The 16,471-nt window shown below is 44.5% G+C and overlaps 2 protein-coding genes across 4 annotated transcripts in view; one reads left to right on the top strand and one right to left on the bottom strand.

The window, feature by feature from the left end:
• Nucleotides 1-3,288: 3,288 nt before the first annotated feature.
• LOC133768140 (proline-rich protein HaeIII subfamily 1-like) lies at nt 3,289-4,171 on the bottom strand. The gene is made up of 2 exons (XM_062202519.1): nt 3,938-4,171; nt 3,289-3,816 (listed from the first exon to the last, which is right to left on the bottom strand). The coding sequence occupies exons 1-2, from the start codon at nt 4,169-4,171 to the stop codon at nt 3,289-3,291; spliced, it is 762 nt and encodes a 253-aa protein (XP_062058503.1).
• Nucleotides 3,702-16,471, top strand: part of GPCPD1 (glycerophosphocholine phosphodiesterase 1) — a 58,814-nt gene continuing 46,044 nt past the window's right edge. Inside the window, exons 1-4 of one of the 3 annotated variants that reach the window (XM_062203894.1) lie at nt 3,702-3,768; nt 8,771-8,847; nt 10,838-10,934; nt 15,730-15,814. In XM_062203894.1, the coding sequence (XP_062059878.1) occupies nt 8,799-8,847; nt 10,838-10,934; nt 15,730-15,814 (231 nt within the window). In that variant the 5' untranslated portion in view covers nt 3,702-3,768; nt 8,771-8,798. Of the gene's footprint in view, nt 3,769-8,770; nt 8,848-10,837; nt 10,935-15,729; nt 15,815-16,471 lie in introns of those variants that run through there. The other 2 variants (XM_062203895.1, XM_062203896.1) reach the window with 2 other exon arrangements.

The raw sequence follows: 16,471 nt of genomic DNA on the forward strand, positions 1-16,471 counted from the left end.
CTTACTGTTGGAATCTTTCTTGTTCCAGACGATTTGATCCAAAAATGCATTCCAGAACTCAAAGCAACAAAGCAAAAAAGCAGTAGCAAATTTGAAATCGGTTTCAAGGCTCATCTTTGAGGTACCTAAATTGCGCTGGAAATCAGCAGTTGCTTTGGTTACTTTATGTGAGTGAACAATCAATAGCAAACATTAATAATCTTTTACCTGCATGAATCATAGATAGCGCATGCTGTAATTTGGGAAGCTGTCCATGGACTGAAGCAAAAGGAATGAAGGGCATGGCTTCCTATGACTTCATGGAATCCCATGGGAGTGCCTTTTGAGTGGCAGGGCCACCAATGAGCTGCACTGGTCACACAAAATTGATAGCATTTGAGCCTGATGAAAGATTCCAACAGTAGGGCAATTGTGGAGTACTTGAAGAGAATATCCACAGTATTTTCATAGATTGGACAGAGCTAAGTGTAAGTGATCAGTCACTCATCCAAGTCATAATGATTGATTCTGGGAGAAGACTCAGCGTAGAAAAATGCTGGTAAAACATAAAACTGCTGGGGTAAAATGTGCTATTATCTAAACACTGTTGGAAGAATCATTACTTCCTTTAAATGTGTATAGTGGATCTTTATTTTCTGTTAATCACCATTAGGTCAAGCTACTGTTTGCCTAATTTTTATAGTTCAATTGAATAGCCTGAATCCATTCTCCTTTTCTAAACACTGTTGAAATGACAGAAGAATTGATAAATGATAAAATACGGACTTGCAAAATTAAAATAATGACTTAAAAAAAGACTCACAATGATAAAAGCTATAGTTGGTAGTTGACTTAAAAATTAATTGATACCAACACAAACCAATATTCTTTGTGGTAAAGTGTGAAAAAATTGAATGCAATACAATTGTATAAAATAAAAATAATTTCAGTAAAATGTAAACGGAACGATTAGCAAAAGCTTTACTGTACATCCTAGAAAATTAATGAAGAAATGTAAATGGTATCAACAGAGTCTTCTTTAGAAATAAAATCTCAAAATTCATCAATAATACAATTTTTCATCAAACATTTATATTCAAAGTGTCATATTGAAGGGTAGGAATTAATTTCAAGTCTGGCTCTTAAGTATAGAGCTTTTCCCATCAATATCATTATCATTTTTTATAAAGATTTTATTTATTTATTTGAAAGGCAGAGTTACAGTGAGAGGGAGTGAGCCAGTGGGTGGAAGGTTTCTTTTTCTCTCTGTCTCTCCCTCTCTCTATGCTTCTGCCTTTCAGATGAATAAAAATATAATTTAAAAAAAATTAGGCAAATAATGGCTGGACTACGTGGTGATTACAGGAAAATAAAGATGCACTATCAGCTTTTTTTTAAAAAAAGATTTATTTATTATTTGAAAGGCAGAGTTAGAGAGAGGTGGGGGGTGAGAGAGAGAGAGAGAGAGAGAGAGAGAAAGGTCTTCCACTCGCTGGTTCACTCCCCAGATGGCTGCAACGAATGGAGATGTGCTGATTGGAAGCCAGGAGCCAGGAGCTTCCTCTGAGTCTCTCATGCAGGGGTCTAAGGACCTGGGCCATCCTCCACTGCTTTCCTAGGCCATAGCAAAGAGCTGGATCAGAATTGGAGCAGGCAGACTCTAACTGGCGTCCACGTGGGATGCCAGCATTGCAGGCAGTGGCTTTACCCACTATGCCACAGCACCAGGCTCCACTATAAACATTTAAAGGAAGTAGACTATTATAAACCATTCGTCACTGAAGTACGACTAATAGAGGAATGAAATCAACTCCAGCTGTTTGGAAATATACACAGCAGACTTCAGCAGACAATAGCATGTAACCAGAAGGAAGCTATAATTCTTTTAAAAATTTGGGATTAAAATGAGTTCCATCAAAAAACCATTGCTGGGGGCCGCACCTGCGATGCCAACATCCCATATGGGCACCTGTTGGAGACCCAGCTGCTCCACTTCCCATCCACCTCCCTGCTAATTAGGGCCTGGGAAAGCAGTGGAATATGGCCCAGGTGTTTGGGCCCCTGAGCCCACGTGGGAGACCCAGATGGAGTTCCTGGCTCCTGGCTTCCCTCTGGCCCAGCTCTGGCAGTGTGGCCCCTTGGGGAGCGAACAAGCGGATGGAAGAGCTCTCTCTCTCCTTTTCTCTCTTTCTGTAACTCCTTCAAATAAATAAATCCTTTTTTTTTTTTTTGACAGGCAGAGTGGACAGTGAGAGAGAGAGAGAGAGAGAGAGAAATGTCTTCCTTTGCCATTGGTTCACCCTCCAATGGCTGCTGCGGCCGGCGCACCGCGCTGATCCGAAGGCAGGAACCAGGTGCTTCTCCTGGTCTCTCATGTGGGTGCAGGGCCCAAGCACTTGGGCCATCCTCCACTGCACTCCCAGGCCACAGCAGAGAGCTGGCCTGGAAGAGGGGCAAACGGGACTGAATCCGGCGCCCCGACCAGGACTAGAACCCGCTGTGCCGCGCCGCAAGGTGGAGGATTAGCCTGTTGAGCCACAGCGCCGGCCTAAATAAATCTTTTTTTTAAAAAATTGCAACCTGTGTCAGCCATTACTATTTATTAACTGGATGAATGACATTGTCAGAACTATGCCCTGGGGTGTAATCCAAGTTCAAACATCAAGTGTGGTGGTGAACAATCCCATTTATAAGACTAGAAGTTCTCAGTAGGCGCCTTCCAGACAACTTGCACCTGGAGCTACCTCTTGTTACATTTCGCTTGATGTAAATAAAATCCGGCCACCCCACTACCTTAGAGGTGAACCAGAGGCTAACCCCATGCTGGTTAGGTTACAGTTTTAAGTACCTGGCCAAAGCTGATCATTTTGGGGGAGGCGTTGGGGACATCAAATAAACTCTGCCTATTTTTTTAAAAAAAAATTTTTAAGAGGGTCCATGTCTCAGGAAGTAAATTATTAGAACTTCTGCTTTCAGAAAGTTGCTTCAGACTGGTTTGCAAACGAGCATCCTGGGCGGCGGGGTGGGGGGCGCTCAGCGCAGGTTGGATTCGGGTTGCCGGATGGTCCTGACAGCTCCCAGGTGGTGCTGTAGGCCAGGAGATCGTACGTTGCCTAGCGACGGTGTAAACTCCCAGTCATCCTCAGATTCCCTAGCCCTCGTTTTAGCTTCAATGATTTGATGATCCAAGTGAGAGTGTCTGGTCACGAAAGTTTCCAGCAAACATCAGGCCTGTTACTTTACCTCACTTTCAAACGGGGGAAAAATGCAATTCCGAATTGCAGCTTCCGCTTCCACATTAAGTTGTCCCTAAGAGCTTTGGGGGGGAACCACGGGCCGCATCTCCAATCTCAGGCCACATGGCTTCTGTCTGCGTCGCCACCCTGCAGCCCCGCGGGTCGGAGGACTAGGCTGACGCGGGGGAACCCGGGGATGCCCGGCCACGTCGGCCGCCGTCGCGGGCCCTTTCCAGGAACGCGCGGGCCCGCCTCTAGCGCGCGACCGCCGATTGGCCGAAGGCACGGCCGGGCGTGACGTCAGGCCCCGCCCCGCCGGCCTCCGGCCCCGCCCTGCGGGGTGGCCTGGCAGTTTGGTCTGGAGCAGCTGAAACCGGTTTGAGCGGAGGCGCTTTCCACCGCTCGGCGCCGCCGCGGGCCGCCTGGAGGAGCGCTGGCGAGGCGCGGACGGCGGGCGCCCGGCACCTCGGCCCGCAGCCCTCGCTCCCGGGCGAGGAGGCGGCGGCGGCGGCGGCGGCGGCGGCGGGCACCCGCTGAGCCGTGGACCCGGCAGGTGAGGCGGGCGGGCGGGCGGGCGCCGGGTGCGGAGCCGCGGCGGCGGCTCACGTGGCAGGATGAGGTGTCAGGGCGGCCCCGGCGGGGACCGAGGGGGCGGGCGGGGTCCCCGCAGCCCGGGCAGGGGAAGCGGCGGCCTGGACGTTCGTTGGCTGCACAGGTCAGACTTGTCGTCCGGCGCGCATTGTTTGCGGCCGCGACTCTGGCTGAGCTGCCTGGTGGTTTCCCTTCTCATCCGGAAAACGAGAGCGTTTGGGGTCGTGCAGGGTTTGGGGGCGCGCAGCACCACCGCCAGTGCAGAGCCGTGAGTGCAGGAACAAAGAGGCGGCCGAGGGCGGCCGGGGCTCCCCGTGGTCCACATCCCGGCCCCGGCTCCCCTCAGCCCTCGGCCCCTCGGTCATTCATAGCGTGGGACAGACTGCCGCTTGGCCGGGATTGCCCCGGGATGATGGCCAGCGGGGAGAACTCTGAGCGGCCGGCGGAGCGCCTTGTGCTGTGTGGACACTACGTCCAGGGTTGCCGGCGGCGCGCGGTGCCTGCAAGCAGCCGAGGCGCCTTCCTCCGCCGGGAATATTCGTGCTCCAGGAACGGGCATGCGTGCCCTCGGGAGGGGAGGTCTTTAACCCTGCGGCCCCCTCCTCGCCCGAGCTCTGCTTTTTGCAAGGCTCGCCGGGCCTCCTTGCTGACTCTGGGAGGCAAGAGCCTCCGTCTGTCAGATGCTTCCTTGCATCCCCTCCTCCTACCCCCCAACCCCGGCCCGGGCTCCGCCGTCCAGGAATCAAGGAGAGCAGGCAAGCCTCTCCCCTTTGGAAGCTGTTTGAGGCTGATGTAGCCAGCCTGGAGGAACTGATGAAACCGAGCCGGATGTCTGTCTCATTGCCCATTTCTACCCAGCTGCAACCCAGTCCTCTACTTCTCGGGGCTGCTGCTTGCCGCCCTGCTGAGCTTTACATAACTAAGGAATGAGTGCGTGCAAGCCTTGGGTCTTTGTCCTCACCCTAATTCTTAGTGCCCTGGAGAGCACAAAGCCAACGGAGCTGAAACTGCCCACCGCCCAGTCCATACCTGATTTAGGGACCAGGGGACAGCAGTCTTCTGGAGATTTAAGTCTCCAAAATGAGATAAAGGCCACTCGGAGGCCCAGAAGTGAGGACCACAAAAGGAACATTTCCGCAGTGGCAGAGGGAGTGAGATTTGCTATGAAGTTTGCAAATCAAGTCATCGTGCGTGTATAATTTAAATGGAAAAGATACGTGGAATCCCTCTTTGAAGATAGTATCAGGATAAAGTGAAATGGGACACGTTTGGGAAAATGTCAAACGTTGTTTAGAAAGTCGATCAAGGAATTAATTTGGCTTAGTGAAATCAGCTTCTCAAATGCCTTCCTAGTAGAACTCATGATGTCTGCATACGTTTGATTAAAATACTGGCTTAAAGTATACAGGGTCAGAGGCCGGTCGTAGCGAGCCTCCAAGTGGAGTGGAAGTTAGTGCCGGCACTCCTGTGTTCCCTGAGCATGGCTAGTTAGCAGCCGCAGAACTGCTGGAGCCTAGGAAAGAGCAAGGAGAACTGGAAACAGCTTTTTCCTTGGGGAAACTGAGATGTTCTTTTTTTGGCCAGAAATACACAGTTTGGCTAAAAATATCTGACTGAAATTCAGCTCTCAACTAAATGCTTCCTGCACCTTGGTTTCCTTGAATCCCCCTTTTGTTCTTCTGACTGCTAAGTCAGTAAGGTCACGTATTGGTTGGCAAAGTTTGCTTGTCAGAAAGAACGGGGTAAAATTTGTCTTGCAGGTAGTATGAGCTCTGAAATATGTTTTTGATGCTAATTACGGAGTTGCATTTTGCTAACTGCTCGAGTCTTAAAAGTGTTAAAATAGTGTTAAAAATCATTCAGAATCTCTAAAAATACAAAATAGATGTTATATTAAAAACAAAAACAAAAACCTGTCCCAGTACTTTCTGCGTGTACATGAGGGCAGTAGGTGACTTAGTCCAGCTGCCTGTCTACATACGGTTAGTTCACTGTGTATGATGGCCAGTTTCCTTTTGCTGTGTATGTCTTCTGGAGGACTGCTCCCTCAACGTTGGGTTGATTTTTGCTTGTTGGAAGAGGAAATGTGGGTGGGTGTGTGCATTTTGTGTTCCACAACAGAACAGGTTTTTTACCTTGTCACTGCTGTTGTGGTAGCTGGTGCTTCAGTCCTGCACCGCAGTTCTGGCCTCTGTCCATGATCCCGACCGCTGCAATTGCAGCGGCTCCCCAGCCTTTTATTTGGTATGGCATTGCATTTTGAGGGGTAGAAATTGAATTTGATTGCTTGAGTTTTGATGACTCAAAAGCAATGGTACTTTATTGACTGGCAATTTGTTTGGGGGGGAGGTCAGTTTGTGCCTGTGTGCATAGCTTTGTATGGTACAGTTACTGCAGCTGTTCATTGCTAAGCTAGGATAGCCACTTTGTAAACAGTGAAAGATTCAATTTTAATAATTAGTTGATTTCTCATTTATTAAATTCATATAAGTTTCCTGTTTGTCTTAATGCATTAGAAATCTGGAGATAATTTTGTACCAGCTGTTAATTTAAATGTATTAGATCTGATTTCCCTGAAATCGCTTAAAATAGTAATTTAAAATTGATCAATAAATAGTTGAGTACCAACTATGTAATCATGCAGATGAGATGATTCTTAGTTTGAGAACTGCAGTAAGCACCATGGGTGAAAGTGTGATTCAGATTAAGATTAAGGCTGGTTTTTCAGCCATTTTGTTGGATGATGAAGTTTTTGCTGTCCCTTAAACCTGATTCAGTAATTTAAAAGTCAAGCTTTATTTGATGTGATAAAGATATGCAGAATTAAATGTAAGGCCATAGCGTTTCAATGAACCATCTTATTTATTAGGAAAGGAAATAGACTCTTAGGGTTTCACTCAGATTCATATCAAATGTCATATTGAGAGAAACTGTTAAGATACTTGGTTGACAGTAGGCCTACGAGGGGGTGACAGTCTAAGCTACTTTTACATTTAGAATGTTCTTAGACAATGCTAGAACTGATGTATGACTTTTAGTAGATTGTGTTTATAAGAAGGTAAAATAAGGGATCTTAGAAGTCATTCTCATCAAGGACAGGTTTTCTGCAATGCAGAGTCTTGGGTTTTTCAGCTGAAATTGTGGAGTTGCCAAATAAGGAATTGTTATTCCAAGTACAACATAACACCACATTGACTGGTGCTTTCATTTTATTTATATATTTAACATTATACCTATGTAATATTCAGCACTACATTTTATAAGTGACACGAATGGGATGATATATGGTTTATAGCTAACATTCTTGTACCCCTCCTCCCCCAGATACCTTAGTAAATATTTGGAATTAGGTTTTTCAGCCTCAGTCCTGTTGATGTTTGGAGCTGGACAGTTAGTCGAAAGGCTGTTCATGCATTGTACAGTGTCAGCAGCACTCCTGGCCCCACCTTCTAGATGCCAGGAACAACACTCCCCAATTGTGGCAACCAGGAGTGCCTGCTGACATTACCAAATATACCCTGGCGGGCAGAATTGCGGTCAGTGAGAACTGCTGATACACAACTGATGCGGAGAAGTGTGGCTAACTGTTCATTAAATGACCCCTGCAGTTACTGTGGACTCAGGGGGAGGGGAAGGAAGCAAAGGGGAACCTGAAGAGTAAACAGCCATGAAAGGTACTTTAGGGTTGTTTTATGGAGTCATATACAAATGCAAATAACATTTAAGATGGTAAATTGATGAACATATGCAGAATTAAGGCATGATTGGAAGTCTTTTTAGGAACATCAGTGAATTTGGCAGCAAAGGCTTTTGAAAGTGTTGGAGAAGTTATGAAGAATGTGATGTGTCCTTGTGAGGTGAATGTTCTTTATTTAAATCTCACAGCTTTTTTTTTAAAGAGAAATTACGTGTGTATATTTTAAAGGTCTATTTCCTGTCTTCCCCCAGATACTTAAGTTAGGGGATGGTAAAGAGATTATTTGCTTGGCTGAGGAAGACAGAATAAATGGGAGAAAAATAGAAAGTGTGGATAAGTAATAAAAGTGATTCCAAGTGACAGACATAAGGAAGAAGATTCTAATTGACATAAACTATATTAATGTGAAGAGATTTAGAAGCCAAAATACAAGTATAGGTTAGAGGCTTTAAAAGTTTTGAATGAAGTTGACAACTTTGGAAACAAAGGTATTAGGTGTAAGATCAGTTAGATAAAACGACTTGGTAATAGATGCTAGGTTTGAGCCTGTAAAATTTGCATAATGATGGTCCTCATGATTAATAAAGAAAAAAAATCTGAGAAGCATTGTTTATGGGGGAAGTTTTTTTTTTTTTTTTAAGTGATTAGTTACACTGTTACCTTACAAGAAATTTCTCAAACTTCTTAGTGAACATAACTAGCTTGTTTCAGTTTTGTTTCTTAAATTCTTTGGTTGTTTTCATGTTACTAAACTCTATACCTTGTTATTAAAGTAGCAATCCTAAGTTTTTTTCTATCTATATTTGGTTGGGGTTTGTTGTTGTTTTTCTTTCCACCATAAACTGAGCCTGGTCAGGAAAGATAGGTTGAATTTGGAGCAGCTGCTTATCAGAAGCAAATATGTGGCAAGAGAGTCTTGACTCCTTAAAAATAAAGTTTTGGCATTTATTTGTTTTGTTGTATTTCTGGTGTGTATATCCTAACTAAATAGGTTTGTAACATAAAGCCTTCAAACTTGCTAGATAGTAATTCAGTCAGTTGCTCATAGTTGAAAATCATTTTTCATTATTCTTTGCTTTTTTGTTTCTTTTTTCCTTTCACTCTCATCAGTTTTTCTTTTTAAAAACAGCATAAAAGCTGCAAAGACATTAAGTATTTAAAAAATTCAAATGTAGGTTAGGTCTTGATTTAACATGTTTCATGATGTTGCTATCTACAACTAATGTTTCCTTATACTCCAAATGATGACTTTTCTTTTTCTTTCTAGCAAGACATCCTAAAATAAATCCATCAGAATGACACCTTCTCAGGTCACCTTTGAAATAAGAGGAACTCTTTTACCAGGTATTGTAGTTTTACTTCGAAATAATTTTTAAAATTAAATGGGCATTTTGCTTAACTAAATTATCTTAAGCATAAGTTCATAGAGTGTGCTTGTTTTTATATGAAAATATCTATAGGTCTTGCTTAATAGAAATACTGAGCATACTAAACCCAAAGTAAAAAAAAAATCACAAATAATATCATTCTCATGCTTTCTAAGCAAACTGAATATAATTAATTTTGCATAGAACAGAAATGGTTGGGCTCTGAATTTTTTTTAAGTAACATGAAAATGAAGGAAATTGTGCTAGATGAGCAGTTGGGTAAAATATTTGGGTAGAATAACTTTGTTTCCTAACTAGAAATCCTTTTTTTAGCCTTTCTGTGTTTTTTAATTAATGTATTAAAGCATTGTGAAATAATTTCAGTTCAAGATAGCATGTCAAAACTGTGTCACACCTGGGCTATGTACCACTCTATTAGTATCCTCTGGTTGTGTTCACTTTCTCTCAGTTCCTCAAATCTGCTGTATTCCTTCCCCCATTCTTCTTTTTTGGTGCCTTCTCAACTTCTGTTTTCTCTGTCTAGATCTGTGCCCATCCCGCTCCTTGACTTCGCATTCCCTATGTTTTGGCCCCTGTGAAATTGCCTCAGTGTTTGGCGTGGCTTTTTTTTTTTTTTTTTTTGACAGGCAGAGTGGACAGAGAGACAGAGCGAAAGGTCTTCCTTTGCTGTTGGTTCACCCTCCAATGGCCGCCGCGGCTGGCGCACTGCAGCCGGTGCACTGCGCTGATCCGATGGCAGGAGCCAGGTGCTTCTCCTGGTCTCCCATGGGGTGCAGGGCCCAAGCACTTGGGCCATCCTCCACTGCACTCCCAGGCCACAGCAGAGAGCTGGCCTGGAAGAGGGGCAACCGGGACAGAATCTGGAGCCCTGACCAGGACTAGAACCCGGTGTGCCGGCACCGCAAGGCGGAGGATTAGCCTATTGAGCCGCGGCACCGGCCTTTTTTTGTTTTTTAAAATACTTAAAAAAAAAAAAAAAAGATTTATTTATTTATTTGAAAGGCAGAGTTACAGAGAGGTAGAGGCAGAGAGAGAGAGAGAGCTCACACCACAAATGGCCGGAGCTGGGCTAGTCCATAGCCAGGAACCAAGAGCTTCTTTCGGGTCTCCCACTTGGGTTCAGAGGCCCAAGGACCTGGGCCATCCTCCGCTGCTCTCCCAGGCCATTAACAGAGAGCTGGATCAGAGGTGGAAGAGCCAGGAAACGAACTAGTGCCCATAAGGGATGCTGATGTCGCAGGGGGCAGCTTTACCTGCTACACCACAGGGCCAGCCCCTGTATGTTGGCTTTATTTTTTTAAAAAGATTTATTTGTTTATTTATTTGAGATATAGAGTTACAGACAGAAGGAGAGACAGAGAAATCTTCCATCAGCTGGTTCACTCCCCAAGTGGCCACAATGGCTGGAACTGTCTTCCCCTGCTTTCTGAGGTGCATTAGCAGATAGCTGGATTGGAAGTAGAGTAGCTGGGACTCGAGTTGGTGCCCATATGGGATGCCGTAGTTTTATCTGCTATGCCACAGTGCCAGCCCCTCATAATGTTCTTGATCTTTAGCTTGTTAATAGCTGCTGTTTGAGTTCCTGGAAAATAGTGGTTAATATTTATGCATTGTACTTTTGTGCATTTGGTGTTTGCCCCCTTTAAATCAGAAGGTATTTTATCACTTTGTATTTTTGATTACTTGGTACTGGTTTGCTAAGTAGTTGAACAAATGAAGGGAAGTTCATCCCCGTGCCTCCCTCCTTTCTCTGGCATTTTTGGTTCTGGAAGAGTGAATCAGATGAGGTGCTAGTGTGGTCCCTCAGCCGAGTGCAGGTTCCAGTGAGGCTCTTTTGGCTCTGCTAATGGAGATTCTGCATTCAGTTGAACTAGAGCAACTGCTTTCTAAAATTTGAAACTTCGCTGCTTAAACCTGACATTGTGGTTGATGGTTTTGCTCTTCAGGAGAAGTTTTTGCAATATGTGGGAGCTGTGATGCATTGGGAAACTGGAATCCTCAAAATGCTGTCACTCTTCTTCCAGAGAATGAGACCGGTGAAAGGTAAGCATGAAGCGTCAGGTTACAGAGCAGCATGACATTCAGATTACAGAACTCAGAGATTCCTGAGAGACTTTTTTGAGTTTTAATTTTGATTAAGGTTATCACATGTGCTTAAACTGACTGGTTCTTTTAGGATTTACTACCATTTTTATAAATAACAGGCTTATATTGCCTTATTTAAAAAATTTAGTCATTATCTTTTAGATTATCAGCTCATATTTTAGATAAGAGATCTAATTAATTTTTTGGGTTTTTTTGTTATCTAGTTTTTGAGAAAAAGATTTATTTATTTGAAAGGCAGAGTTAAGAGAGAGAGAGCTCTCTTCTATTTGCTGGTTCATTCCCCAGATGGCTGCAATGGCCAGTGCTGGGCCAGGTTGAAGCCAAGAGCTTTTTCCAGCTCTCACATGGGTGCAGGAGCCCAAAGACTTGGGTCCTCCTCTGCTGCTTTCCCAGATACATTAGCAGGAAGCTGAGCTGGAGGTGAAGCAGCCATGTCTCAACCGGTGCTTGTATGGGATGCTGGCATTGCAGGTGGCAGCTTTATCTGTTATGCCACAATGCCGACCCCTAGACCTAATTAGTTCTTTTCACCTATACAATTATTTAGTTAAGAAGTATATGGTGTTGATGAGAAGGAGCACACACTCAAGTTTTATCTTAGGTAACATAAAGAAGTGCATTTGCTAGCAGTATTGAATCCAGCATTAAACTTTACCTTAGGTTCAGTGAGCTTGGGGAAAGGGGATCAGGGTGCTGGCTGCCAAATTCAGTCAACTGTGACCTTGGGCAGAACCGTTTCTAGGCCTTGGTGACCTCATCATGTGTGGTAGAGTTTAGGTTAGTTCCGTGAGGTAAGAGATACAAAATTTGAAAGCAGACATTTAGGGCCGGCGCCATGGCTTAACAGGCTAATCCTCTGCCTTGCGACGCCGGCACACCGGGTTCTAGTCCCGGTTGGGGCGCCGGATTCTATCCCGGTTGCCCCTCTTCCAGGCCAGCTCTCTGCTGTGGCCAGGGAGTGCAGTGGAGGATGGCCCAAGTGCTTGGGCCCTGCACCCCATGGGAGACCAGGATAAGCCCCTGGCTCCTGCCATCGGAACAGCGCGGTGCGCCAGCCGCAGCGCGCCTACCGTGGCGGCCATTGGAGGGTGAACCAATGGCAAAAAGGAAGACCTTTCTGTCTGTCTTCCTCTACTGTCCACTCTGCCTGTCCAAAAAAAAAAAAAAAAAAAAAAAAGTCAATGCTGAAAGCAGACATTTAGAAATGTTTATAGCAATTTGATACCTGTAGGACATCCATATGTGTCATCATGGACTGACTTCATTGAACTGGGGTCATGGACCACAGAGGTATTGGTCTCCAGACAGATTGGGAAAAGAAACAAGCAAACAAAAACTGATTCTTCACAGCAGATAATTCGAAGAGCACTAATGGCAAAACAGAGGAGAAACAAAAGGAAAGGAAAGTAGCTCCATAATGTGAGTTTTGTAAGGGAAAACAAAAATGCACTAGAACACCTTTCTTCTTGCTTGTAGAATGACACATTTTCTCACCTGTTTTTATGGGTAGAATTCTGCTGAAAAATGATATTAGTATAGCATTTTTCCTAGTCTTTTACAGAGTGACAAGTTGTTCATTCCCCTCAAATGACTGCTTTTCCTTGATTTTTCTGATCAGCCATTCATGTCTTAAGTGAAATCTCATGCCTTTTTGAACTTGTCAATAAAACATACTCTGCCTGTCTTGAGTCAATTTTAACCCCACCTGGTCAAAGTAGTGTGAATAGAATGAGATAGCACTTGACTACTTCCTTTTTTTTGTTTGCTTTATTTATTTGATAGGTAGAGTTACAGAGAGAGAGAGAGAGAGAGAGAGACAGAAAGGTCTTCCATCCACTGGTTCACTCCCCAAATGGCTGCAATGGCTGGAGCTGAGCTGGGCTGGTCTGAAGCCAGGAGCCAGGAGCTTCTTCCAGGTTTCCCACGAGAGTGCAAGGGCCCAAGCACTTGAGCCATCTTCCACTGCTTTCCTAGGCCATTAAACAGAGCTACATTGGAAGACTCAAACCAGCGCCCAAATGGGATGCTGGCACTGTAGGCGGAGGCTTAGCCTACTATGCCACAGTGCTGGCCCCTTTGATTACGTCACTTTAAGGGGCCAGCCATTTATTCACTGATGTACACTGAAGTAAAATCGATTCATATCTAGCAGGTAAACAGTGCTTCACAGGGAGAACAGAAATAGATGACACAGGGAAATCTTTTGCGTTTAGACAGGATTCTTGTTTTTCTTGGGGATTTCAGCATGTAAGTCCTCTGTGCCTGTGATTTTCAGTCTGCCTCCCACCCTCCACCCCCAACTTCCACTCTCAAAGTTTATTTGAAAGGCAGAGCTGGGTCATTCCTCAAAGGCCCAGAACAGCTGGAAATGGAGCAGGCAGGACTCAAAACTGGCGCCCATGTGATGCCAGCATCACATGCAGTAGCTTAACCCACTTTGTCACAGTGCTGGCCCCATGGCGTAGTCTTTTTTTTTTTTTTTTTTTTTAAGATTTATTTATTTGAAGGGCAGAAGCAAAGAGAGAGAGAGAAAGAGAGAAGGAAGTCTTCCATCTGCTGGTTCATTCCCCAAATAGCCGCAATGCCCAGAGGTGGTTTAATCTGAAGTCAGGAGCCTCCTCTGGGTTTCTCATGTGGGTACAGGTGCCCAAGCTTGCACTTGGGCCATCTTCCACTGATTTCCCAGGCCACAACAGAGAGCTGGATCAGAAGTGGAGCAGCCGGGATTCTAACTGGTGCCCATATGGGATGATGGCACTGTAGGCGGTGGCTTTACCCACTACGCCACACTGGCTCCCCCATGGTTTATTCTTAACTTTGTTATGTTTCCTTAGAGAAGTGGTGAAAAAACTCATTGCTTTGCCTTTGCCATCTCTTCATTTTGTGTTTTTTTTTTTGGGGGGGGGGGGGGGCGGGGGACAGGCAAGAGTGGATAGTGAGAGAAACAGAGAGAAAGGTCTTCCTTTTGCCGTTGGTTCACCCTCCAATGGCCGCCGCGGCCCACGCGCTGCAGCTGGCACACTGCACTGATATCCGAAGGCAGCAGCCAGGTGCTTCTCCTGGTCTCCTATGGGGTGCAGGGCCCAAGCACTTGGGCCATCCTCCACTGCACTCCTGGGCCACAGCAGAGAGCTGGCCTGGAAGAGGGGCAACCGGGACAGAATCCAGCACCCCGACCGGGACTTGAACCCCGTGTGCCGGTGCCGCAGGCAGAGGATTAGCCTATTGAGCCATGGCACCAACCCATTTGTGGTTCTTAAACAGGAATATACATTAGAATCATTTAGAAGGGCTTTTAAAACATATACACACCTATGTTGCCTGTTCCTAGAGCTTTAGAAATAGTGGATGAGACAGGAATCCCAGCACATTTCCCAAAGCTTAACCATTAATCCTGTGCACATCATGGCTAGTTTCATTTTCTTTGGCTGACTGTGGATCAGTAGTACTGGAATTTTTGCCATTTTCTCATAGGAGTGATGGCAGATTTCATCTCTGAGTTGGTAGTCTATCTGGTACCCTGTGTTGAAAAAGATTCTGAGAGTTAACAGGGAAAAGTAGGGGCACATGTACCACACAGTTACTGTACTCATTTTATAGCAGTGACTTCCACAAACCATCTACATCCAAGTGCCCTGTGAAGTTTGTTATCAAACTCTAAATGGCCAGGCCTATAAAATCAGAACCTCCCAGGGTAGAATCAGAGATTGTTGAAACTAGGGGCATGGGTGACATCTGGTTGTGGGTATTTTGTTAATAGCCAGGATTGAGCCTCAGAGAGGATAATGCCTTAGTGGAGCCAGTCTGGGAGCAGAGGTGGCATCCGGTCTCATAGAAGCATTTGGAGCTGCCCTGTGTTCCCTGAGCTACTCTCAGGCTGAATTCATGTTTGGGTGGTGGTCTCTGACAGTGGCTCTCATTCTTGGCTTGTAAAGTACAGATTGCTGGAATCAGCCCAAGTCTTCAGTAGATCTGGGTGCAGCCTGAGAATTTGCATTTCTAATAAGTTCCCAGATGATATTAAGGATCCTGGGACCAGATTTTAGATACCATTGTTCTGTGATTTAAAGCTCAAAATCAGTTACAATCATGAAGTGTAGTGAATTTGTTCACTTTATGGCAGAATGTTGAGTCAGAGCTTCAGTTGCTGTTAAGATTAGCATAATTCCAAGCCAGAACATTGAATTGAAACAAGATACACTGTTTTCAGGGTTAGGGGAATAGCCAGAGCCTGAACCAGGACCCTTAGACCCAGGGACAGTTGCGTCTTGGGTGTTAACTTGCTGGATGGTCACCCTTCACTTGGGATGCAAAGGCCTGAGTCCCAAAGCCACTTCGTAGCCTTGTGATAATCTGACCTACACCTTTGCTGGTGTGGCTTTTCTTTTTGGAATATTCCTGGCTCTTTGCATGGCTGGTTCCTTCTTGTTGGTTAGGTCTCAGCTCAGGAAGTTCTTCTCACTGAGGCCTCCTCCAGAACTTCTGGAGTGTCTTATTGGGTTGTTGATTTGTTCCCCACACAGGAAAGCCAGTCCTGGAAAACGGGGCTCTCTCTGCAATATTTATCAGTGTATTTTGCCTGCTGCACAAAAGAGCTGAAGTAAAATCCTTTGTAGGAGTAAAGGAGTGGTATTGGCCTCATATCTTGTTCTAGAGGCTCTATGAATTATGAAGTCTTTAGGCATCTTAGTTTGATACTGATGCTGTTGCTTTGATTGTTCTGTCCTCACAGCATGTTATGGAAAGCAACCATCGCCCTCAGTAGAGGAGTATCAATTCAGTATCGCTACTTCAAAGGGTGCTTTTTAGAACCAAAGGTATGTTTTCTTTATCTGTTTTCCAATGTCTTTAACACTTCTTTCAAAAGCAACTCACATTTGAAAACATAAAAAGCAAAATGAGTCTGGGTCAAATAAGGAACAGAATTCTTGATTAGTAACAAATTTGGTATCAAACATGCAAGAAAGTAACCACTTCAGAGGCAGACATTTCTGCTGTGGAATTTCTAAAAGCCTAATAATAGTAAGTATATTCTGTAATACTCTTATGAAAGCAGTTTTAATGATAAATGTTCTCTATAGGTATGCATTTTCTGTAACTTTTGTAAACTAGTTAGTAACCAATTGCAAAGATTTTCCTTTTTGTTTTGTTTTGAATCCTTTTGTGGCGTAAATATATTTAGAGGAGTACATAGCCAGCTTTAAGTGTTTAATTGTTTTGTAAAATTATTTCACTGTAGCCATTTCTTAATGGCTGTATTGTTTTAACTTCTATGAAAATTGACGTGATACCTCTTAGACTTTTTTCAAAGGTAATATTGCTAGGCCAGGATCTTTTCTGAAGGCCTTTGAAATATCTATTCTCAACCTGCCTATTCACAACAATTTATTATTTGGGGATTGTTTTCATATTTAGTAAAGAAAAACAGTTGGTTCTTTTCCTTTTAGTCTGCAGATAGTTATTTGCTGAAAGGA

This window comes from Lepus europaeus, chromosome 10 (genome assembly GCF_033115175.1).
Source record: "Lepus europaeus isolate LE1 chromosome 10, mLepTim1.pri, whole genome shotgun sequence".
NCBI lineage: Eukaryota > Metazoa > Chordata > Mammalia > Lagomorpha > Leporidae > Lepus > Lepus europaeus.